At 45.3% G+C, this 21439-nt stretch overlaps 1 protein-coding gene and 1 non-coding gene across 2 annotated transcripts; one reads left to right on the plus strand and one right to left on the minus strand.

Moving 5' to 3' along the window:
- Window positions 1–2086: 2086 nt before the first annotated feature.
- trnag-ccc lies at window positions 2087–2157 on the minus strand. Its single transcript has one exon. It is a non-coding gene; the product is annotated as a tRNA-Gly (tRNA).
- A 272-nt stretch (window positions 2158–2429) lies between these two features.
- On the plus strand, window positions 2430–20382 carry acsl3b (acyl-CoA synthetase long chain family member 3b). Its single transcript, XM_042706914.1, has 15 exons — window positions 2430–2629; window positions 7613–8291; window positions 8515–8692; window positions 9166–9275; window positions 9872–10010; window positions 10207–10357; window positions 10809–10932; window positions 12753–12824; window positions 13221–13360; window positions 14931–15103; window positions 16571–16645; window positions 16931–17122; window positions 17261–17375; window positions 17628–17785; window positions 18060–20382. Exons 2-15 carry the CDS (start codon window positions 7941–7943, stop codon window positions 18215–18217), a joined length of 2136 nt encoding a protein of 711 aa, XP_042562848.1. The 5' UTR covers window positions 2430–2629; window positions 7613–7940; the 3' UTR covers window positions 18218–20382.
- The last annotated feature ends 1057 nt before the right edge of the window (window positions 20383–21439 follow it).

Here is a 21439-nt window from a genome sequence, read left to right on the forward strand (position 1 = left end):
GTCTAAAGAACACAAAGTTGATTCAAGAAGATACCCCCCTTGGGTCTATAACTAAAATAGACATTAGGAAGAAGCACATGGACAAAACAAGAGTCTTAACTCATACATTACATTACACACATTACATTGCACATTGCACATTGCTCTTTCACATTGCACTCCTGTTTTGCATTTTGCATTCTATTTTCCACTTTATTTTTTTAGATTCATTGTTTATATATTTGTATCGTGTATATATTGTGTTTTTTTTCTTATGTGTAGTACTTATTTGTGTTTTTATGTTTTATGTTATGTGTAGTACTTATTGTGTTTGTATGTTTTATGTTTACTGTATGCACCTATACACCAGAAAAAATTCCAGGTAGGTGTAACCTACTTGGCAATAAATCCAATTCTGATTCTGATTCTGATTCTGATACAGGTAAAACAAATCGGACACGCGTGACCACACTGATAGGCATGTTCAGTGATAGGGCTTTAACAAAAGGGAAAGTTGCACAACAAAGCAAAAGACACAAACTGTTCTTCAGATACAGGAAGTGAGTCAATCATTTTTATGTATTTCAAGAGTGTTTGTCATATGATAAGCAGAAGCCCACCGGAAGCGCTTTCAGAGGCACTAGTATTGGCATCTTTCTTACTTGTTATCAGACTATTCAGTGAAGGTAATTCGATTGGGGAGTAACACCTTAGCTGGTCGCAGTCAATGAATTATTTCCACATAACTGGTTCTTGACTCTACTGTGTTACTAATTGCACCAATAAAAGCACTACATTATGGTATCAGACAACATGTCGGGTAAGTCACGGTCCTTCAACACCCAAGTTAGATGATGCGTGTCAGAGGATCATGGAGATGACTTAATAGCTTTTCGTGAGATGAATGAAAGTGCCATTCACAAAATCCAGATTCCTCAGGTCAGAACAAGGGCTTGTAATTAGCCTAGCCTATGAGTCATGCACAGGGTTCTGTTTTCCCTGGTGACCGAACCCCATCACCCCCCTGAAACAGTGGGAGAAGGTTGCCCTCTAGTGTTTAGGTCATCTACTGCAACTATTTCTCACTTCGGTAGCTGCAGAAGTAGAATGGATGCATGAATTACTAAATTAATTAAATAGAATGTCCACCATCATTTTTCTTTAAATAAGGTGAGTGATTTGTGAAATTAATCAAAAACCCTAAAAACTTTTCAAAACGTGTGCTTAATATTTGTGCTGTATGCCAATAAGCCTAGAGGAGGCACTCAGTCCCAGAACATCTCAGTCTGCATTTATTATTTATCTGAGTACTATCTGGATGGTGTAAACCTACATTTGGTTTCCTAAAGGGTTCTGTTGAATTTGCTGACCTTCTCTGATAAGCGTGGCACGTTGTTTCTTCTGATCGGATTGAGTTGGGCAGGTAAAAAGTGAAAGAAGCCTGGACTGGAGTGCAATCTCCTGCTGATGAGAAAAGGACAGAGACTCTGAGGAAAGTGCAATCATAAAGAAAATGTTAGTTCATCATTTGGTGTGGTTAAAGCGAAGAGTAGTTTGCGTTCTTTGCAACCTTGTGACACAAAGTGATGAAGTGTAACTGCTACTCACTTGCAGGCAGAGTGTAGCAGACAACAAAAATAATTAGGGTCTTAAATTGACTTATTTGGTCCAGATCTCCAGGCCAATGTAATGGCCAGCAACAGGGATCTGATGGGGCTTCATGCCCAGAGCATTTGGGGAGTACACCTTAGCATGCTTTCCAGATAGCATCTTACTCTGCACCAGATCCAGATAAATCGATAAATAAAGTACTCTGCCTGCCTACCAACCTACATACTTGTTACTGTTCTCTTTGACACTTCAAATTCAGTTGTCAACCACATTTTATCATTTTATCTTATCTCATGTACCTGTCTTGTGTTTCTTGCCTCCTTATACCCCCCTCCCCCCAAACTCCCAATTGAACCCCTAAACAAACCTGTGCACTTACAGATGATTCAGATCACTTACAGGTAAACAGCATGAGTGGGTCTTACAAACACTTTTTTACATACTAATCCCGTGATACCTAAATACCTTATTCTACGGCCGGCTGTTAAAAAGTCCGTGCGCCGCCCGGGAATCGAACCCGGGTCGCAAGAATGGGAATCTTGCATGATACCACTACACCAGCGGCGCAACTGAAATATTGCCGTTGTCTTTTTAACTAATATCTCTGAATTCAGTATTGATTCTTGCAATATATGCAATATAGCTAAGGAAGTCTACTTTGAATTAGAATAAACATTTATTGAATTTTAAGATGTTTTATACGATTTATTTAAATAGTACATGTAATAACACGTAATACAGACCACATCTGACCGTGGGTAACCCCATATACGTCATGGCAGCCCCAAGCACGCGCCACCCTTTAACGTCCAATCAGAGGCCAAGAAGCAGCCTGTGGCTTGACAACGTCTGCCATCACTTCCGGACTGATAGCGAGGGCTGGGGAGTTGAGTAGATCGACCCAGAAAATGTATTATCAGATTTACTATAAAGCGTTGACTAGCTCCACCAACCATTCTTGCATTCACCCAACGACAATGAATCTGTTTTTATTTTGAACCACCATTTTGTAAAGACGCAGTGATCACAACTAAATACGGTGAGCTTTTATTGTTTGAATTGAGTTGCTACAGATGTGCGATGTTCTGGCGGCTTTATGCGACCTAGCAGTAGAAACAAATCAGTGGTGACTGTTAGCCTGCTAGCTAACGTCATTGTTTCGGACTGTGTCTGTAACAGAGAGTGGCAGAACTGGAATGATGCTTGTGGCAGGTTTATGTATGCTTAACATTCCTGTCGATCTGTTTCCATCTGTAACCGTGACCACTACACATCATCATATTGTAGCCATAAGTGGTGCAGAAATTCGCCTTGCATCCAGCTAACCATTGTAGTTTAGCTGGTCCATTGACTGTAGTTTAACGTTAACCACTCGTTAGCTTATTAGCTAATAACATAGACATCGTCCCTAAGATCCTAATCTATATGTTTAATGCAAAATGCGTATTTTTAATTTTCACCCTAGCGTGCATTATTTGGCTGACTGTCTATGTGGTAAAATCACATTCAACTGAGTCGCTGATCATTGCTAGCTAGCTAGTTGCTCTCGTTGTTGTTCTGTCTGGTTTATACCTAGACCGTAGCCAGTCGGCTAACTAAATTATTTTGGCTAGCTCCGATGTTATCTGGCTTGCCATGATATGTCAAGTTGTTGACTTGCTTGCGAGACAGGCAAGATGATTCAATTAACGTTGTTGCATTGTTGCAGTGACATTGCTAAATGAATGTGCCTATCCAAAGCATCCTTTTGGGAACCTTCCTATGTACAGTTAAAGTGGGCATATACGCAATCACCTTAACAAATCTTTATAAAATTAAGTAGAAACATTTACGTTACTAAGTTTGCCTACCCCGCATGGTTATTAAACGGTGGTATCTTTAATTGAAGTATTTTCGTTACAACCTGGCTACATGATAAAAGTTAAATTATGGTATCATGGTAACTTGGCGGGTTTGTAAACAAACTCACAAACAATTCAGTGAGCTCAATCCACATAACGTTTCAAGGTAATTGCCATTAAAGGCGATATGAGATCTGCGGTATCTAGAATGATGTACACAGCCCATTATTATAGCTGGTTCCTTCCGCTTTCAGTACCGCCACAGACAGTGTAGTCCCAAGTCATGTGTTAAATCGCTGTGTCATGACATTTTTACATTGATTCATGTTCATCGGTTCAGTTCATGGCCATGGGTCACATTCTTTTGGGTCACTCTGTTCTGCTTGTATTGTTGAAAGACACAGACCATGCAGATTCAGAAATACAATTTCTTGAATATTTGTTGTTATTTTTGCTGTGCTGCTTGGAATGTCAAAGGGCGGCAATACAGTTGTGTAAACAAATCTCAGTGTCTGCATTTCATGAATGATCATACTGCTATACTAGTTACAGCTGTTTTTACAGTGTATGAAAATATAATTGTGTCTTGGGCTGTGCTATTGGCTTTCAGCTGTTAGCTGGTTGAACATGTATAAGATAATGGGCATGGCCGCATTTTACTGGTTTTCTTCAACCGAAGGCAAACACACACACACACACACACACACACACACACACACACACACACACACACACACACACACACACACAGGGGGTGGCTGACCTGTCTGTCAGGTCTGATCAGGCAATTCCTGTCCCTGCATAAGTTTGATGTAGTGGCACTAAGTCTAAGACACTAAGACCAACTGGTATGCGACTACACTCTAACACAAATGGCAGGTGTGTGTGTGTGTGAGGGAGAGAGAGAGAGAGAGAAGGGGAAAGAGGGAGCGTGAGAATGTGTGATTGAATAGTGACAAATCTGCAGAGAAGCTGTTATCTAACTCAAATTTCCGTGGTTAAGTTACGAGCCCTTCTCTTCTCTACGAGCCCCTCAAAAAGGCCGTACAGTGCCTGCAGCTAAATTTGGTGATGATGAAGCCAAGATTATGGAAGCTTTCGCTTTTTGTCAATCTGAGAGCCGTCCCAGGAAAACAGAGGAAAGAAGGAGAGGTGTGTGTGTGTGTGAGGGAGAGAGAGAGAGAGAGAGAGAGAGAGAAGGGGAAAGAGGGAGCGTGAGAATGTGTGATTGAATAGTGACAAATCTGCAGAGAAGCTGTTATCTAACTCAAATTTCCGTGGTTAAGTTACGAGCCCTTCTCTTCTCTACGAGCCCCTCAAAAAGGCCGTACAGTGCCTGCAGCTAAATTTGGTGATGATGAAGCCAAGATTATGGAAGCTTTCGCTTTTTGTCAATCTGAGAGCCGTCCCAGGAAAACAGAGGAAAGAAGGAGAGATCCGGAGCAGGTGGTGACTCCTGTAGACGTTTTTTACGGTGTTCAACAGCTGATACACTCACGGTATATGTGTTGTTGACATTAAGATAAGCATAATAGTACACTAGTTGACAGAAGATAGCCGAGATCGCGGCTATAAGAGACTGCCAGCCACACACTTATCACAGGGCAGACAGTGGAGCTCTTGATATAGATAACAAGATGGGATTACTTATCTTGGCATTGCCAGTGGGGATTGTTGATGGAAATGGCAATTTTTCATAGAGCGAAGTAATGTGTGTGTGTGTGTGCAGTGTGTTATAAACAAATCAAGCCCATACTTTAAAATATCGGTGAGCTAGGTTATATATGTTAGTTGGTGATATTGATCTTTGGCAGTGTTGGGCATGTTCACAAACTAACAATTAGTGGGTTACGATTGGCAGGCCTACCTAAATTCTGGTCCATCCCAGCTGTAAAAGCTGTCTGCGTGCCTGCGTGCCTGCGTGCCTGCGTGCCTGCGTGTTCTTCCTCTCCTCTCCTCCAGCTGCTGTTGTTGGGAGGCAGTGCTGCAATGCAGGTGAGCTGTATCAGGTTTCCAGCAGCTGACTGGGGACCGGATACCTGTGACTGGCTATTTGGCCTCTACGCTCGCAAACCCTGCGACAGGCAGTGTTCTCTCTCTCTCTCTCTGAGATGAGTCTTTACAATAGTTTGGTGTGTCTGTTTGACTTGGCAAGCAGGTAGACATGTACATTGTGTCTGGCCATAAGAGATGACAACCCGAGAGGATGGTTTTGAATGACTCCTGCATGGCAAGTCCTGCTATTAATAAGTGTGGTCAGTTGTCCACGTAGAGAATGCTCTACATGTTGTGAGTGTCTGACTAGAGGTGGGAGATGGGGAGGAATTTAAAACACAGTCATAACAATATGAAGAGGTTGTGAATCCGGCCAGAGGAAAGAGCTGTAATTTGGGACGGAACTCTCAGCATTTCCGCTTGGATGAATAGTGAACATGGGTTTGGGGTGTACAGGGAGAGTGGGTTTGCGTGCAGGCAGCCAGTCAGCCTTGCTCCTGTTTACCAGGCCTTTCTCACACCTGAGTGAGCTTCTGTGTGAGCTTCTGTGTGTGTGACAGATTCCACCATGTGGGGACGGGGGGGTGGGTGAGTGGTGAGACTGCCGCACAGGCACGCAAAGGCTCGTCGCCGAGGCAACATGGGCACGCCTTAGAATGTGCCTGCTCCCACTCCATATGGCGCAGTAGCGACCCATGAGCCAAGAAGAACCATGGAAGGTTGAGTTTCAGGATTAAGGGTCACCGATGGGTTTCTTTTCTCCCACCCCTGTGTTGTTGGTATGAGCCGTGAAAGTTTAACGGACTGGCAGAAGTCAACAGCCCAGACACTGCTGACTGAGGAGTCAGCAGACAGCGGGGGGTTTGGACTGCCTAACGCTTGAAACCGCTGTCCTTTTTCTTTCTTCTTTTTTCCTGTAGTTGTTTGTGTTCTTTCCTATTTAAAGCAAGTCACTTGGCGTGGGCCATTTAGTTACAACTGGACCAGTCCCAGCCCTGTGCTGTAGTGTGTTTGGGGTGGGACTGTCTTTGTTGACTTGCAATAACATTGATTTGCATTGGCCCAGACTTCGTCCCCTGTTGAACACCAACACAATGGCCCTTTAAATGTTAGACAGTCTCATGAAACCCCCCCACATGCTATCTATGCCGCATACTGTTGTGGCGTCCTCCTCCATCTTGTGTGCAATCTCCACAATAAGCCAGTCACACACACACACACACATGCCTCGCCTCTGTCTCGCTGTGTTCCCGCCAAGAGATGAGCCTAAGTTAGCATTGGCTTCACCATCTCTGGCTCACAAAGCACTTATTGTTCTCTGTCTCTGTCTCTGTCTGTCTGTCTGTCTCTGTCTGTCTGTCTGTCTGTCTGTCTGTCTGTCTGTCTGTCTGTCTGTCTGTCTGTCTGTCTGTCTCATTTTCATGAATGGCAGCTGGCATAGCTTTGATCAAGTTTTGGTTGATCATGTATTAGTTAATGGGTGTGGCTGCATTTCACTGGTTTTCTTCAGCCAAAGGCACACACACACACACACACACACACACACACACACACACACACACACACACACACACACACACACACACACACACACACACACACACACACACAAGGAGGTGGACCTGTCTGTCAGGTCTGATTAGGCAAGACCAACTGGTGTGCAATCAGACTGGGTAACACATACACAAATGGCAAGGCAGCGAAGAACAGCGAAGTATCTGTAGAGAAGCTGTTGTCTAACTCCTATTTCTGCAAATAAGTGTCCAGGCCCCCTCAACTCACATCTAAAAGGCAGTGCAAAGCCTGCAACTAAATTTGAAGACGACACCCAGATGCTTTGTTCTGCCCCACCCCTTGTGTGTTATTTGTTCATGAGATTTATTTTACATGCAGTAAAAATGAATAGAAAAAAAAAACCTCATCTGTGATGAAATTCATTACTATGAAATTGTCACCATATCCTTTTAAAGGGATGTTTTGTAATCCTTACATAAATGAATGAATTGAATGTTACCAACAGTAAGGGGCACAGTCCTCTACAGTCAGATGTGGAAACTTGAACAAATTCATTCCCTTCAGAGGAATTAACATAGGAGTTCACAACAGTTTTCTCTGTTTGATGTGCTGTACTAAGGGTGTATGTCCTCGTCCACTGACACTAGCGTGTGCATTTATGACCCTTGCAGGAGCAAAGCACCACTGGAGAAACACATGAGGATCTAGAAAGCAGGCAGCTGACAGGACGCCTGTGACAGGACCAGTGTGAACCTGAAGAACCGGAAAGATCCCCTCAGAGAAAAAAGGGAGAGCGAGAGAGAGGGAGGTGTTAGAGGAGAGGGGAATTATAAACAGGATACACAGCTGGCTAGTCAGACAGTGGGTGCCAAAGAGCCAAATCATCACAGAGCAAGCAGGAGAGGATTGGAGGGAGAGGGGTAAGGGGTCAGACAGCTACCCCCGTGCACGACAAGTGACATCATTGTCGTCATCGTCACTGTCGTCGCCACCGCCATCATGAAGATGAAGGAGGACATGAGTCCACTGCTGCTGCAGGTGTACCGCTCTGTGGTGTGGGTCTATTCCGTCATCACCTTCCTGCCCTGGTACGTTCTCACTGGCGCCGGGGCCACCCAGCGCCGCGCCAAGCGGGTCAAGGCGCGCTCGGTGAGCGGACGGCCTGCCGGACCCTACCGGTCGTTGAACAGCGCCCAGCGGCTGGTGTCGGCGATGCGCGAGGGCGTGGACACACTGGATAAGGTGTTTGAGTATGCCGCGCAGAACTTCCCCCAGAGAGACTGCCTGGGCACGCGTGAGCTCCTCAGTGAGGAGGACGAGCTGCAGCCCAATGGCAAAGTCTTCAAGAAGGTGAGAGAGAGATATTAATGACAATCCCACAATGAAAGACCTATGATAGAAGGCCAGAGATGTATATCTCATTTATTTCCTATTGTTATATTTTGTTTTGTTATTTTTTTATCCCCATAAACTTACAGCAGCACTTTCTAGCTGCTGCCTGAGATAATGTTTGTCAAGAAGTACCTGGCTTGTTTATGTGATGGTTACCCCTTGTGTGTGTGTGAGTGTGTAGGTGATCCTGGGGGAGTACCAGTGGACGTCATACGAGCAGGCCTTCCGGGCATCGCACCACTTTGGCAGCGGGCTGGCTGCTTTGGGTCAGAAGCCCAGGTGCAACATCGCCATCTTCTGTGAGACACGGGCAGAGTGGATCATCGCTGCCCAGGCCTGCTTCATGTACAACTTCCCTGGTGAGAGACCAGACCCCCTTCTTCACCCTCTCACCAGTGTGTCTGTGTGATGACCCAGACTCACTTAGCTGGGCGTATATTAACATAGAAAGCCATATTTGAATCTGGGTAAAGGTGGATGGGAATGGCTGCGGCATTAACGACATTTGAAATTTCCAAACCTACCAAAACGCCTCCAGAAGGCAAGGCTTGACTCGATTTATTTAGAGGTGCTGTTCCACCATATTTATGTGCTACGTACTTCTTAAACAAAGGACTTCAGGAAAAGGTGGACTTCAGTGCCCATAGAACGATGTAGCGTTGAAGTGCTGCACACACAAAGTCCTGCACACTTAACAGAACTTTGAGAGTTTAGTTTAACTTCATGACTCATGCTAGAAGATTTCGTAACTTTGTGGTGTTGTACCTTTTGCCTCTTTTCTCCATCCTGATTCCACTGTTTTTTTTTTGCTTCACCCTGTCCGTGTTACTAGTGGTGACTCTGTACTCCACCCTGGGAGGCCCTGCCATTGCTCATGGGCTGAACGAGACCGAGGTCACACACATCATCACCAGTAAGGACCTGCTACAGAGCCGACTGAAGGTAGACACACACACACACACACGCACGCACGCACGCACGCACGCACGCACGCACGCACGCACGCACGCACGCACGCACGCACGCACGCACGCACGCAGGCGCACGCAGGCACACACGCACAGACACAAACAGATGCACACACACACACACACACACACACACACACACACACACACACACACACACAAAACACTGTTTCTAAGTTACACCATATGCTATGTTAAGTTACTGTGTGCACCAGGTGCAAGTCTAAGGTCTCCACCGCAGCACTCACTGCAGTATCCACCCTCAGCTGTCACCCAGATAAAGCTGGAAATAGCATTGGAGGCAGGGGCTAAAGTCTGCCCTTAATAGTATTTTAATAATTAAATGAAGCCCATTTAATTCTGTTAAAGCTCACTCTCACTTTATCTCAATCTTTCTCTCAAGTAATCTTTCCATCTCACTCTCACTGTCTCTCAATCTTTCCATCTCACTCTCACTGTCTCTCAATCTTTCCATCTCACTCTCACCGCTCTCAATCTCTCGCTCTCTCTCTCTCTCTCTCTCACTCTGCTCAGTTTAATAATGCCTCCGTCCCTCTCTCTGTCTCTCAGGCGATTCTACTGGATGTGCCCAGACTGCAGCACATTATTGTGGTGGACAGTAAGCCCAGCACATGGCCAGGAATGCCCAGAGGCATCATGGTCCACAACATGGCCGCCGTGCAGGAACTGGGGACCAAACCAGAGAACAGTAAGGGCCTTTCTCCTCTTTTTCTCGCTTCTCCTCTGTGCTCTTCTCTATGAGCAGAAAGTTAGGCACTACCTGTGGATAGGTTGGTGTATTTGTTGTGTAACAATTTTTGTGTATGCTTGTGTCTGTGTGTGTGTGTGCATGTTGTGTGTTGGCACGCCTGCGTGTGTGCGTGTGTGTGTGTTTCCGCCTGTAGTGACGAAGCCGCGCGCCCAGCCGCTGCCGTCAGACATTGCCGTCATCATGTACACCAGCGGCTCCACCGGCATCCCCAAGGGGGTCATGATCTCCCATAGCAACATCATCGCCGGCATCACCGGCATGGCGCAGCGTATCCCCGACCTGGAGTAGGCCTGCCTCCTCACGCTATATATAGCCTCCTTTTCATAATCCCTCGCTCCCTATCTGTCAATCGCTCTCATGCTCTCACTCTCTCTCTCTCTCTCTCTCTCTCTCTCTCTCTCTCTCTCTCTCTCTCTCTCTCTCTCTCTCTCTCTCTTTCTTTCTCTCTTTCTCTCTCTCTTTCTCTAACACACACCCAGGTGCGCACACGCACAAATACACACACAGGCACACACACGCACAAATACACACACAGGCACACAGTTGACTAAGTGTGGCACTATGAATTCACAATTAGAGCTGAAAGCACAATTGACCTCCGCTTCCATTAACTTTTCTATGTGTAGTTACATGAACTCCATATGCTGTTCAAACCTCTTAACAAGCTCAGTGTAGTGTAGTGCAGTGAAATGGTACAGTGATCGCTGAGTGTCGTTTGTCTGTTTATGTCTGCAGTGAGAATGACACCTACATCGGGTACCTGCCCCTGGCCCACGTGCTGGAGCTGAGCGCTGAGCTGGTGTGTGTGTCTCACGGCTGCCGGATTGGATACTCCTCCCCTCAGACGCTAGCCGACCAGGTGAACAATACATACACACATATATGTACACACGCACATACACGCTTAGAAACTGTCTGTAACGCACGCACGCACGCACGCACGCACACACACACACACATACACACATATGTACACACGCACATACACGCTTAGAAACTGTCTGTCTCACACACACACACACACACACACACACACACACACACACACACACACTGTCCTTCTAGCTTCCCCTCAGTGTAATTATGATGTACAGAGAGAGAGAGCGGTGGCATTTGGCAGGCGTGCTTTATAGGGAGGTTGTGATTGTAAAAGCTGGTTTACTGGTGGCGGTAATCTCTAATCTCCCTAATGTAGAAGGTGCAAGTATCAGTGCCACCCATTACATCTGCTAAGAGCTCCAGCACTTACTCCACTCCACTCACTGACAGACTTGACTGGCTGACTGACTAACTGAGCTGAGGGACAATCAGATCACTAAAATCTCCTGACTGACTGACTGACTGACTGACTGACTCAAGGGTCAGTGACTGTTCTGGGATCTGTTGAGTTCTGTCCCGCGGGTAAGAGCGAAGAGCTTCTGCACGGCACTCACTCACTGACTGACTGACTGACTGAGGAGACAGTGACCGATCAGTTCAGTTCAGGCCTACAGTCAAGCTAAGAGCTCCTGTCCACTACAGCTCTGTGTATACAATAGTTCATATATTATACACATATAATCATTTGTACCCATGTTGCATCTCCACTGTTCATAATACTGCATATTATAAGATGTAGCATCCCTTATGCAGTAGTTCTTACTCACGCCTGAACTAATCTATAAATAATACACATTTTTGCACTGTTTGGATTCTGACTGCATTGCATTGGCTTTGTACCTGTACTCTGTACAATGATAAAGTTAAACAAACAAATGGCAAAGCACCCCCTGAGTGATTAACTGTAGGGGCAGTGGCTGATCTGGAATCTGTTCAGTCAGTTTGGGCCTGCAGCCTGAGCTAAAAGCTCACATAGGATTCTGGGAGCCCTGAGGCAGCAGCTGTTCTCTAGAGCTGAAATAGAACGGCCACCCAGGGTTGGGTAGAGTGTGTTTCCGAAGTGCACTATCTCCGTAGACGGGCCAAATGTTATTGTGTAACATCTAGTCTAAAACCACAACTCAAGCCAACCAGTTGTTGGGGAAAAAAAACATTGTGACCTTATTGTAATTTTTTGAGGCAAAACCATTGGGGAAACCCAAACAAGGCTAAGAGGCCTATTTCCAAATATTTATATGAGAGGATTCCGAGATGGCTATGAAGACCATGAAATGGAGGACTATTGTAACAGTGACCTGTTTTGCAACAACCATTGCAAAATAGCCCTTTTTATCGGCTCTCGTTTGTTTGAAGACGATATAATGATCTCCGGTTAGTCTGGTGTTAGTGCAAAGGTCACAGACCTCATGGCTGTTGTTGATGTCTTGGGCTCCCAGTCTGGTATGATTATAATGGCTTTTAAAGTGTCACACATGTGCTTATCACTGCTCCAGAGATGAGACTAACTGGTTATGGTTTGGCAGACAGTGGTTTGCTGCGTTCAGAGCTAATTGACCTCATCTCACTGTTGAAGTTCCATGATTTGGTGATGTTTTGGTTAGATGTTTGGTTGTTTCATATTCTCCCTGCTCTCATTGTTGATGTCTGATGGTGTTTAGTTCAGATTTCCTGCATTTAGAGCAACGTTTTCTATATTTTCATGGTGGATGTTCTTACATCAACAGGTTAAATGCTTCTTTAAATGGTTTCCCTGTTCTCTCTCTCTCCTCTTTCCTCTCTCTCGCGCTCTCTCTCCCCCAGTCCACAAAGATAAAGAAGGGCAGTAAAGGGGACACAAGCATGCTGAAGCCCACCCTGATGGCAGCCGTGCCGGTAAGAGCTGCAGCAGTGGCCAGGGTCCATTCATCACTTGTGATTACATGGGGTGGAGGCTGTCCAGTACTCTATCACTTTGTCATTCACCCACTCGGCACGCACACACACACAGCCCATCTCTCTCCATTGCTCTGTCTGTCACACACACACACTCTCTCTCCCCCTGTCTTTCACAATCCCATTCTCCCACCCTTTCTGTCTCTCTTGCACTCTCGTTCCTTTACCCCTGCCTCCCATTTTAATGGCTGCATAAACTCCTCTGCTAAATTTCACATTATGAAATCCCTTATCTCTCTTCTTTGGCATCCACTTCCTACCACCCCCCACCCCACCCCCCTCTCCCCCTCTGTCGCTCTCTTTCTCTCCCTCTCTCTCCCTTTCTCCTTTCTGCAGGAGATCATGGACCGAATTTATAAGAATGTCATGACCAAGGTGGAGGAGATGAGTAGTGTTCAGCGCAGTCTCTTCGTGCTCGCATATAACTACAAGATGGAGCAGATCTCCAAAGGCTATGGAACGCCACTCTGTGACCGGTACGCCATCAGTTGCAATGGGCAGAGGGGATCAGTCAGTCAATCTGTCAATCAATTCATATGTCAATCAATTTCACTTGCATCAATCAAACCACTTAGTCTATTGATCTGGCCATCTCCATCTTTCAATGTATGCATTGGTCAGTCTGTGCACTGTGTCTGGAAAATCTATATATTTTATTATATCATTATTTAAATCTGGTATACAATGTATTTACACCACTTAGACATACAGTTAAAGATGCAGTTAAGTGCTGTCTATGTTCTGAAATGATGCTGTTTGGCAGCACAGGCTGACTGGGATGTCAGAAGGGATGCGTTTCATAATGACTGCACTAGACTTTCATCACAGATCACATAATGTGGCGATGACTACCAGCACCATTTTATGAGCTAGGCCACCGCTTCGTGATATGGCTTCCTGGAAAAGCACTGGTTTTATTGTCTTATTGCTCATGGCATATTTCAATTTTACTGCTTTACTGCGTCTCTGTTTATTCAAGTTTTCTTTTTCTGGTGGTTATTGTGTGAGTTTTCGACCTATGAGGATCAAGGCTGAGGAGTTTTATTATATTATTATTTTATTGTCTTCCCCTTGCTTCCAACAGTCTGCTGTTCAACATGGTGGGGGATCTATATCCTTACAGCCTCACAGCAGTTATTTGTGTTGTTGAACCATGACTGCAACATGATTCTCTGTCCTCAGCCTGTAATGATCCCTTCATCTCCCTCACATATGGGGTTTGAGCAAGGAGGGGAACTCTATCACGGTTTCAATGATACGCATCACTATTTTTTTTTGCTGTTGTTGCTGTCGCTGTTACAGTGTGACTACTATATATCACCCCCCCCCCCCCCCCCCACCTCTTCTTACCTCTCCAGGCTGGTTTTAATCAGGGTGGGGAAATGTATCATTACAACTCTAGAACGGGTATATCACCCACCCACCCGCTTTACATAGCTAACCTCAGATTTACCTAGCAGCCTTGCTACAGACTTTACTACCTGAGAGATGGTATGAACCATCTCATGGCTGTCATAGGTGAGAGAAAGAGAGAGAGACTGAGTGAGGCCTCAGATAGGTGACAACTTGTTTCCATGGATCACTGTTGCTGTTCTTTACAGGCGTATCCATGTAGGGCTACTGAACATTACCTTTGCTGACTGGCCACCTGTTTTGCTACTTGGCCGGTGGTTTTCTGTCTGCTGGGCCGCAGGACCTGTTGCATGCCTGTGGTTGTCCTACTCCTGTGACTAGTAGACTGTAGACTTCACAGAGTTAGTGTTTAGCCTATTATGGCTGATGGCTCTTCAGTTTACAGTCTGGACCGTTGGAAAGGCCGTCTATCTCACCCTTCACCTCTGCAGAGTAACTCAAACTCTGGCAATTAGCATTGATATAGAATGGTGAAGAAACTTTTTTTTTTTTTTTTTACCTGATCTACTTCATAGATGTCCCATTATACAGACATATCGAGACACCTGTCAGCCAATCAGAAAAGAGTATTTCTTGTCATCGGGGTATAAATGATAGCTTGACCTGTTCTGCCTTCCTGTGTGTGTTGTCCAGGCTGGTGTTCAATAAGGTGCGCTCCCTGCTGGGCGGGAACACGCGTCTGCTGCTGTCGGGTGGAGCCCCCCTCTCGGCCGCCACACAACGCTTCATGAACATCTGCTTCTGCTGCCCCGTGGGACAGGGCTACGGCCTCACCGAGACCTGCGGAGCTGGCACCATCAGCGAGAGTAAGGCTTGCCGCTGGAAACACACACACACACACACACACACACACACACATATACACACCAATTAGCCTTAGTAGTGGAAGTAAGAGCCACCAAGGACGCACTCACAGATGATGCCATTTACTCAGTCCAATCCACACACACACACACACACACACACACACACACACACACACACACACACACACACACACACAATATGACAATTTCACGTACCCACCCAGATAGTGCCATCTGTGAAAGAGCTTCCAAGAAGTGAAGTTAGAGTTACTGGCAGCACACTCGCAGATCACACCGTCGTCATAAGAACCGTCATCAGTCACACTCTCTCACTATGCACCCAGCACGGGCACCACACCCCTTCAGATAGGACAGATGAGGCCTGGATGATCTCTTTCAGGGTCGACAGCCCTCTGGTACAGCACAGCTTTAACTGGGCTAACTAGTCTTTCCTGAAGCCTGGAGTCAACACAGGCATCACAGACTCACTGCTAGAATACACAAGCTGGTTCCGGAAAAGTCCTCATTCTCTTCCTTCCTGCCAGCCTGTGTTTTTCAATCATAAACCCAGTGCTTATTATGGCTTTTATCGTGTGCCTCATAATTAAATCAGTTCAGAGGGAGAGTGTGTAGGTTTGTGCCAGAAGAGGCATTAGAAGAATGACCGTGATGTATAATCCAAAGAGACTGTAGTAGCATTGGCTGTAACACAGTATATATATTTATATAGCACAATTCATATACATTGATTAATTTAAAATGCTTTACAAGTGTGCAGATAAAGGAACATAGAAAGGATCAGGAGAAGCTTTATGCATCACCATAGTATCAGCAGCAATGACCATATCAGTCTGATAGGAAGAGAAAAGTCTGACCTCAACCTAAAGCATACTTGAAGCATAACATGAGCATAACGAGGGGCAGACTAGCAACAAGCTGCCCAGGAATTTGCTATCAAGTGGCCTTCACTCCTCTCCTCGTCATGTGCAGCAGACTGCTTAAATAAGTCAGTGATGGTTGCACACTTTACGGTGACTGCCAAACAAAAGCCTTATCTTTTTCTGATCTCAGGGTTCCTCTTTCTCTCCATGCAGTGAACTGACAGAGCCCTCACTGCTATTACAGACTGCACCAGCCATGTCGTTACAGAAGAGTGCCTTTTTAAGATCTGTATAAGCTATATCAAAGTTGTAGTCTGTAATGCTTTGGCCGCTATAATGTTTAAAAAAAATAAAAATAAAATAAAATAAACTGATCAGTCCTCTCTAGACTGGCCCACTGGAAACCTTCCTGAACTTCCCAATGGCCAGTCCGTGCCTGAACATAACAATGATGTGAATAAAGACTGGTGATATGTGTCAGGGAGATAAGCAAAGCATGTCATGGAGATAAGCAGAGCCAGATTGTGTCGATTGTGCTGATGCTGTGTGTTCCTGTGTGTTCGTGTGTGTGTGTGTGTGTTTACAGTTTGGGACTACAGCACAGGAAGGGTGGGGGCACCGCTGGTCTGCTCCGAGATCAAACTGAAGGACTGGGAAGAGGGTGTGTATGCGTCTTGGGTGGCAGTGGTGGTTGGGTGAAGGTCACCATTTTATCATTTCTTTCCCCCTTCTTTTTTGATTTTCTTTGCTCTGTTTGTGTAACTGAACAATGTAAAGTGATGAAGGTTATTTAATTCCTTCCCCTTCTTTAGTTTAACCTACGGTGTAAACATATTCTGGGCAACAGTTAAGCTTAGAGAAACTGAGGAATGCTATTAAGAAAGAGCAAAATATACCCCTGAGCAATATTCTTTTTTGTATTTGTAATGATTTTGTTAACTTCCAGGCGGTTACCATAGCACTGACAAGCCAAACCCACGAGGGGAGATTGTGATTGGAGGGCCCAACGTTGCCATGGGTTACTATAAGAACGAGGCCAAGAACCTGGAGGACTTTTTCGTGGACGAGAACGGCCAGCGCTGGTTCTGTACTGGGGACATCGGGGAGTTCCATTCTGATGGATGCCTCAAGATTATCGGTGAGCTTGTGGAACCATGGTGCTATGGCGCATTCAGATAAGACTGACTGGGGTTGTGTGTAGATTTTGTCCTACGCCTACCTGCTCATTTGGGGTGTGTGTATGTGTGTGTGTGTGTGTGTGTGTGTGTTTGATCAGACCGTAAGAAGGACCTGGTGAAGCTGCAGGCTGGAGAGTATGTGTCTCTGGGAAGGGTGGAGGCTGTGCTGAAGAACTGTCCCCTTATTGACAACATTTGTGCCTACGCTAACAGGTGAGGACACACACTCATATAAACTCACACACACACACACACACACACACACACACACACAGCATTTCAGCCCACAAAGAAATATCTCTGGTTAAGTGACTCTACTTCTCACACAGTTTCTACTCACACAATTCGAACATGTTGATAATCACTCATCTCCTTTTTTATTTTACTCCTTTTCTCTGTCTCTCTCTCCATCTTTCCTATCCCACTAACCCCCCCCCCCTCTCCCCACTCCTTCCCCCCTCCCAGTGAAGAGTCGTACGTGATCAGTTTTGTGGTGCCCAATCAGAAGCAGCTGATGGCCCTGGCACAGCATAGTGGAGTGCGGGACTCCTGGGAGGAGGTGTGTAACAGCCCCGTCATGGAGAAGGAGGTGTTGCGCGTCATCACAGAGGCAGCAGTCACAGGTACCCAGCATGCACTGCACCGTGCACTCGCTCTCTGGTCCGCTACTCCACTTTCTCAATGTCATGTGATCTCACCTACAATCACATAGCCTTCAACTACAACCATAACACAAAGTGTCCATGAAGGTTAATGTGTTACAAAGACATTACATAACACATTCTTTTCCATTCCCCCTGCTTGGTCCAAGACATAACCTTATGTTAAAGTTGGGTAATGGTGTGTCTTCATCTGTGAGCAGTTTGATTTGATCCTAACCTTGTGTCTCTTGCGCAGCCAACATGGAACGCTTCGAGATCCCCAAAAAGATCCGGCTAAGCGCCGAGCCATGGACCCCGGAGACTGGCCTGGTGACCGACGCCTTCAAGCTTAAGCGGAAGGAGCTCAAGACTCACTACCAGGACGACATCGAGAGAATGTACGGGGGCAAGTGACGGAGGCAAGCGGTGGGGTAACCCCTTTCCGTGCAGCACCTCCTACCCACCCTGACATAAAAAGCCACACACACACTCACACACACTTCCTCTTCCTTCTTCTTCTTCGGATTTGGCCAGGACCAGCGACCACGAAAAAGGAAGGAACCGGTTTACTTGAATCCCTGCAAACGCAGTTAGTCATTTAACAGGACGAGGAGAAGGAATGAAGAACGAACGAAAGAGAGAGATGGAGAGGAAGCAAGAGATACATGGAAAGAGTGACAGCAAGAGAGAGATGGAGAGCGAGAGGGAGAAACTGTAACCTGGCCCCCACACACTACTCCACCATCCCCCCCCCCCCCCAATAACTCAAATGGACGTGTGCAGGCAGCCATGTAGCCAGACGAACACACTCCAACATGACCAATGCCCAGATACAGGAGACGCCTGCGTCGTTTGGGCCTTGTCTTGCTCTCTATCTCTTTGGCTTTTTTTGTTCTTGTATTTGTACAAAAAACGCCCGCCTCCCTCTCCTTTTTGTCCCTGGTCCCCCTCCTCGGGTTCTCCCTTCCTAACTTCCCCAGATGGACCTTTCCCCAGATGGACCTTTCCCCAGATGGACCTTTCCCCAGATGGACCTTTCTTGCTTTGCAGTCCAGACACCTGATGTGAAGAAGGCTCAGCATTGACTTAGGCCAGCGCTCAACTCCACTCAACTCCACCTCCACTGCTGAGCCCATGCAGGGAAAAACGTTTTAGGCTTTTTGTTCGGTGGTTATGCTTTTTGTGTGTGTGTGTCTGTTCGTGCGTTTGTTTTGCTTTATATCCCGGAGATGAGATATCTTTATTGATTGGCTTGGTGGGTGGACACCTACAAGGTAAATCAGGTAAACACAGTTTGTTTAATAAAACGTAATGAATTCTTTTTTTATTTTTTTTTAAACCCAATCTACTTCATAGGTGTCCCGTTTTGAAGAAATATTGGGACATTTGCCAGCCAATCAGAAAGTAGTATTTCTTGTCTCCGTGGTGTAAACCTTACTTAACGGAAGGTGTATGCTTCACCCATGTTGGCTTGGCTTCAGTAGTACCAAATGATAGCAGCCATCTTTGGAATGGACTCTGCCGTGATGTGGCCCTCACCTGTCACAGATCCGTTCCAATCCGTTATCATCAGGATTGTTCCGAGCCCAGAGAAATTTCGATGCCTATGCTTTCTTATTGTCGGTGTGTATTTATACTTCAACTGACAGTTTGGTTTTTAATGTTTTTTTGTTTGTTTTTTCTCACTCCTGTTACATTTCCAAAACCCCCCTCCGACTGTTTATGATTTTGTTTTGTTATGTTTTCATTATGTGTAACTGTTTACTGACTGTTCTGATAAAGTAATAATATGCTAAGTTGCTGTACTATAACATTGTACCATAGTCTGCACTCCCCCACTCGCATATGAAGGGGTCTATGTGCCTGAAGGGACAGGGAACTCACTGGGCGCGATGGTCACGTTGCCATGACGGTGGCAGGTCACTAGCTCTAGGATGGTAGAAAGCATTATAAAGATTACCAGATAATCAACCAGCAGGAAGCAAGCTTACCCTCCCCCTTTTGCCATTGAGCTGATCAGATTTGCAAGACTGTGTGTGTGTGATTTGTTTGAGTGGAGACACTAATTGAAGTTCGTATTTATGTGTGTTTGTGTGTGTAGGTGTGGGGACTGTGGCTCATTGAAGTTCAAGTGTGTTTGTGTGTGTCGATGGGTGGGTGTTTGTCAGCTAAATTGTAAATGGTTCCTCGCGTAAATGGTTCCTCACCTCCCCCATGTCCATGAAGGGGGACTTGCGTCCAAAAATGGGCACACACGTCGTACATACACAAAAAACTAAAACAGAATTTGCTTTAAACTTTTCCATCTGTTCATAACAGAGCCTTTAAATGTATTTCTAAACATAATGCCATGTATTCTGAAACAAGTGACCAATGTATTGCATGGATGTTTGCAAGGGAACAAATCGTTGTAGAATAAAATGACAAGACTTTTTCTGACCATTCTAGAGATGTTTTAAGGATCCTCATTACTTGTCTTTGTACAGAAAGCATCCCCTAGATATAGTTTAAGCCATTGAATCCCTTTCTCAGTAGTTACGGTTCTCATATGTCTATAGACAGTTAGTACCATTTACAAATACAAAAGTATCATTTGAACGTGCAGTATATATATATATATATATATATAAATATTATATGAAAACGCACACGTAGCCCCACTAAAAGGCCTGAATGTCTGGAGTGTTTTTAAAACGAATATTTGTTCAAATGAAAGTGGGTCTTAGGAACTTCTCAGACTTGATAGTGTAGCCTTTTCTCTGTACCGAGGTATTGAAAGTGCTGTTGTGTAAGAGATCTGCGGGGCTCTGTTTTTTTATTTAATTTTTTAATACTACTAGGTTTTATCGTCATTTCATCTGTGCATGGTTTAAATGAAATCCCAACAATGGGGGGAGGGGGGGAACTGTCAACAAATACCAAAGCTTTTATGAAGTATTGGTGATTAGAAAGGATTGGATCAGGTTATTGATGGTTTGGTATTTAAGTATATGGACAAGTGAAGCATTGATGGAGCATATGAGCTACACATTTTAGTTGGATGTATTGCATTTAATAAGTGCCCTATGTTCCAGAAGTGGGGCATACATGTGGAATATTGCACACAAAAGCTTGTTGATTAACTTATAGATGTTCCATAACTTCTCCTTAACTCACTGGCTTAGTCAATTTAAACATTTAACAGATTAAAAACACTTCATCTAAAGCTGTAATATTGGTGTAAGTCCAGGGGAAACATTAAGCACTGTCCTGAATAGAAATAGATAGAGAATAGAAAATAGAGAATAGAAACCATCGCTGTCCCACCCTAGATGGCTGTGGAGTCCGTTCTGGCCCAGCGTCGGGTCCGTTCTGGCCCAGCGTCGGCTGGTTGTCTGGGACCCAGCATCCACACACTCCGGCTCTTCTGGCATTCTCTGCTCATTTATTCCCCCCCCCCCCCCCTTCTGATTTGAAAGTCAGAGAGGGTACACAAATGTCTCCTGCTACACTAATGTTACTTCCTACTGACAGAGAGAGGGGTGGGGGTCATTCTACTATGCCCACTCTGGTTGTGGTTTTTGTTTTGTGTGTTTTTTTGTTTGTTTGTTTGCTTTCTTTAATTGTGGTGTGATAAAAAGAAGGCTAGTAATTAGA

The sequence above is a fragment of the Clupea harengus genome, unplaced genomic scaffold (genome assembly GCF_900700415.2).
Source record: "Clupea harengus unplaced genomic scaffold, Ch_v2.0.2, whole genome shotgun sequence".
Classification (NCBI taxonomy): Eukaryota; Metazoa; Chordata; class Actinopteri; order Clupeiformes; family Clupeidae; genus Clupea; species Clupea harengus.

Excerpts from the sequence above, each read along its gene's own strand:
- acsl3b (XM_042706914.1), top strand. The coding sequence starts at position 7,941 with ATGAAGATGAAGGAGGACATGAGTCCACTGCTGCTGCAGGTGTACCGC. Across the intron at positions 8,693-9,165 it reads CTTCATGTACAACTTCCCTG|TGGTGACTCTGTACTCCACC; the intron begins GTGAGAGACCAG and ends CCGTGTTACTAG. Across the intron at positions 15,104-16,570 it reads AGCTGGCACCATCAGCGAGA|TTTGGGACTACAGCACAGGA; the intron begins GTAAGGCTTGCC and ends GTGTGTTTACAG.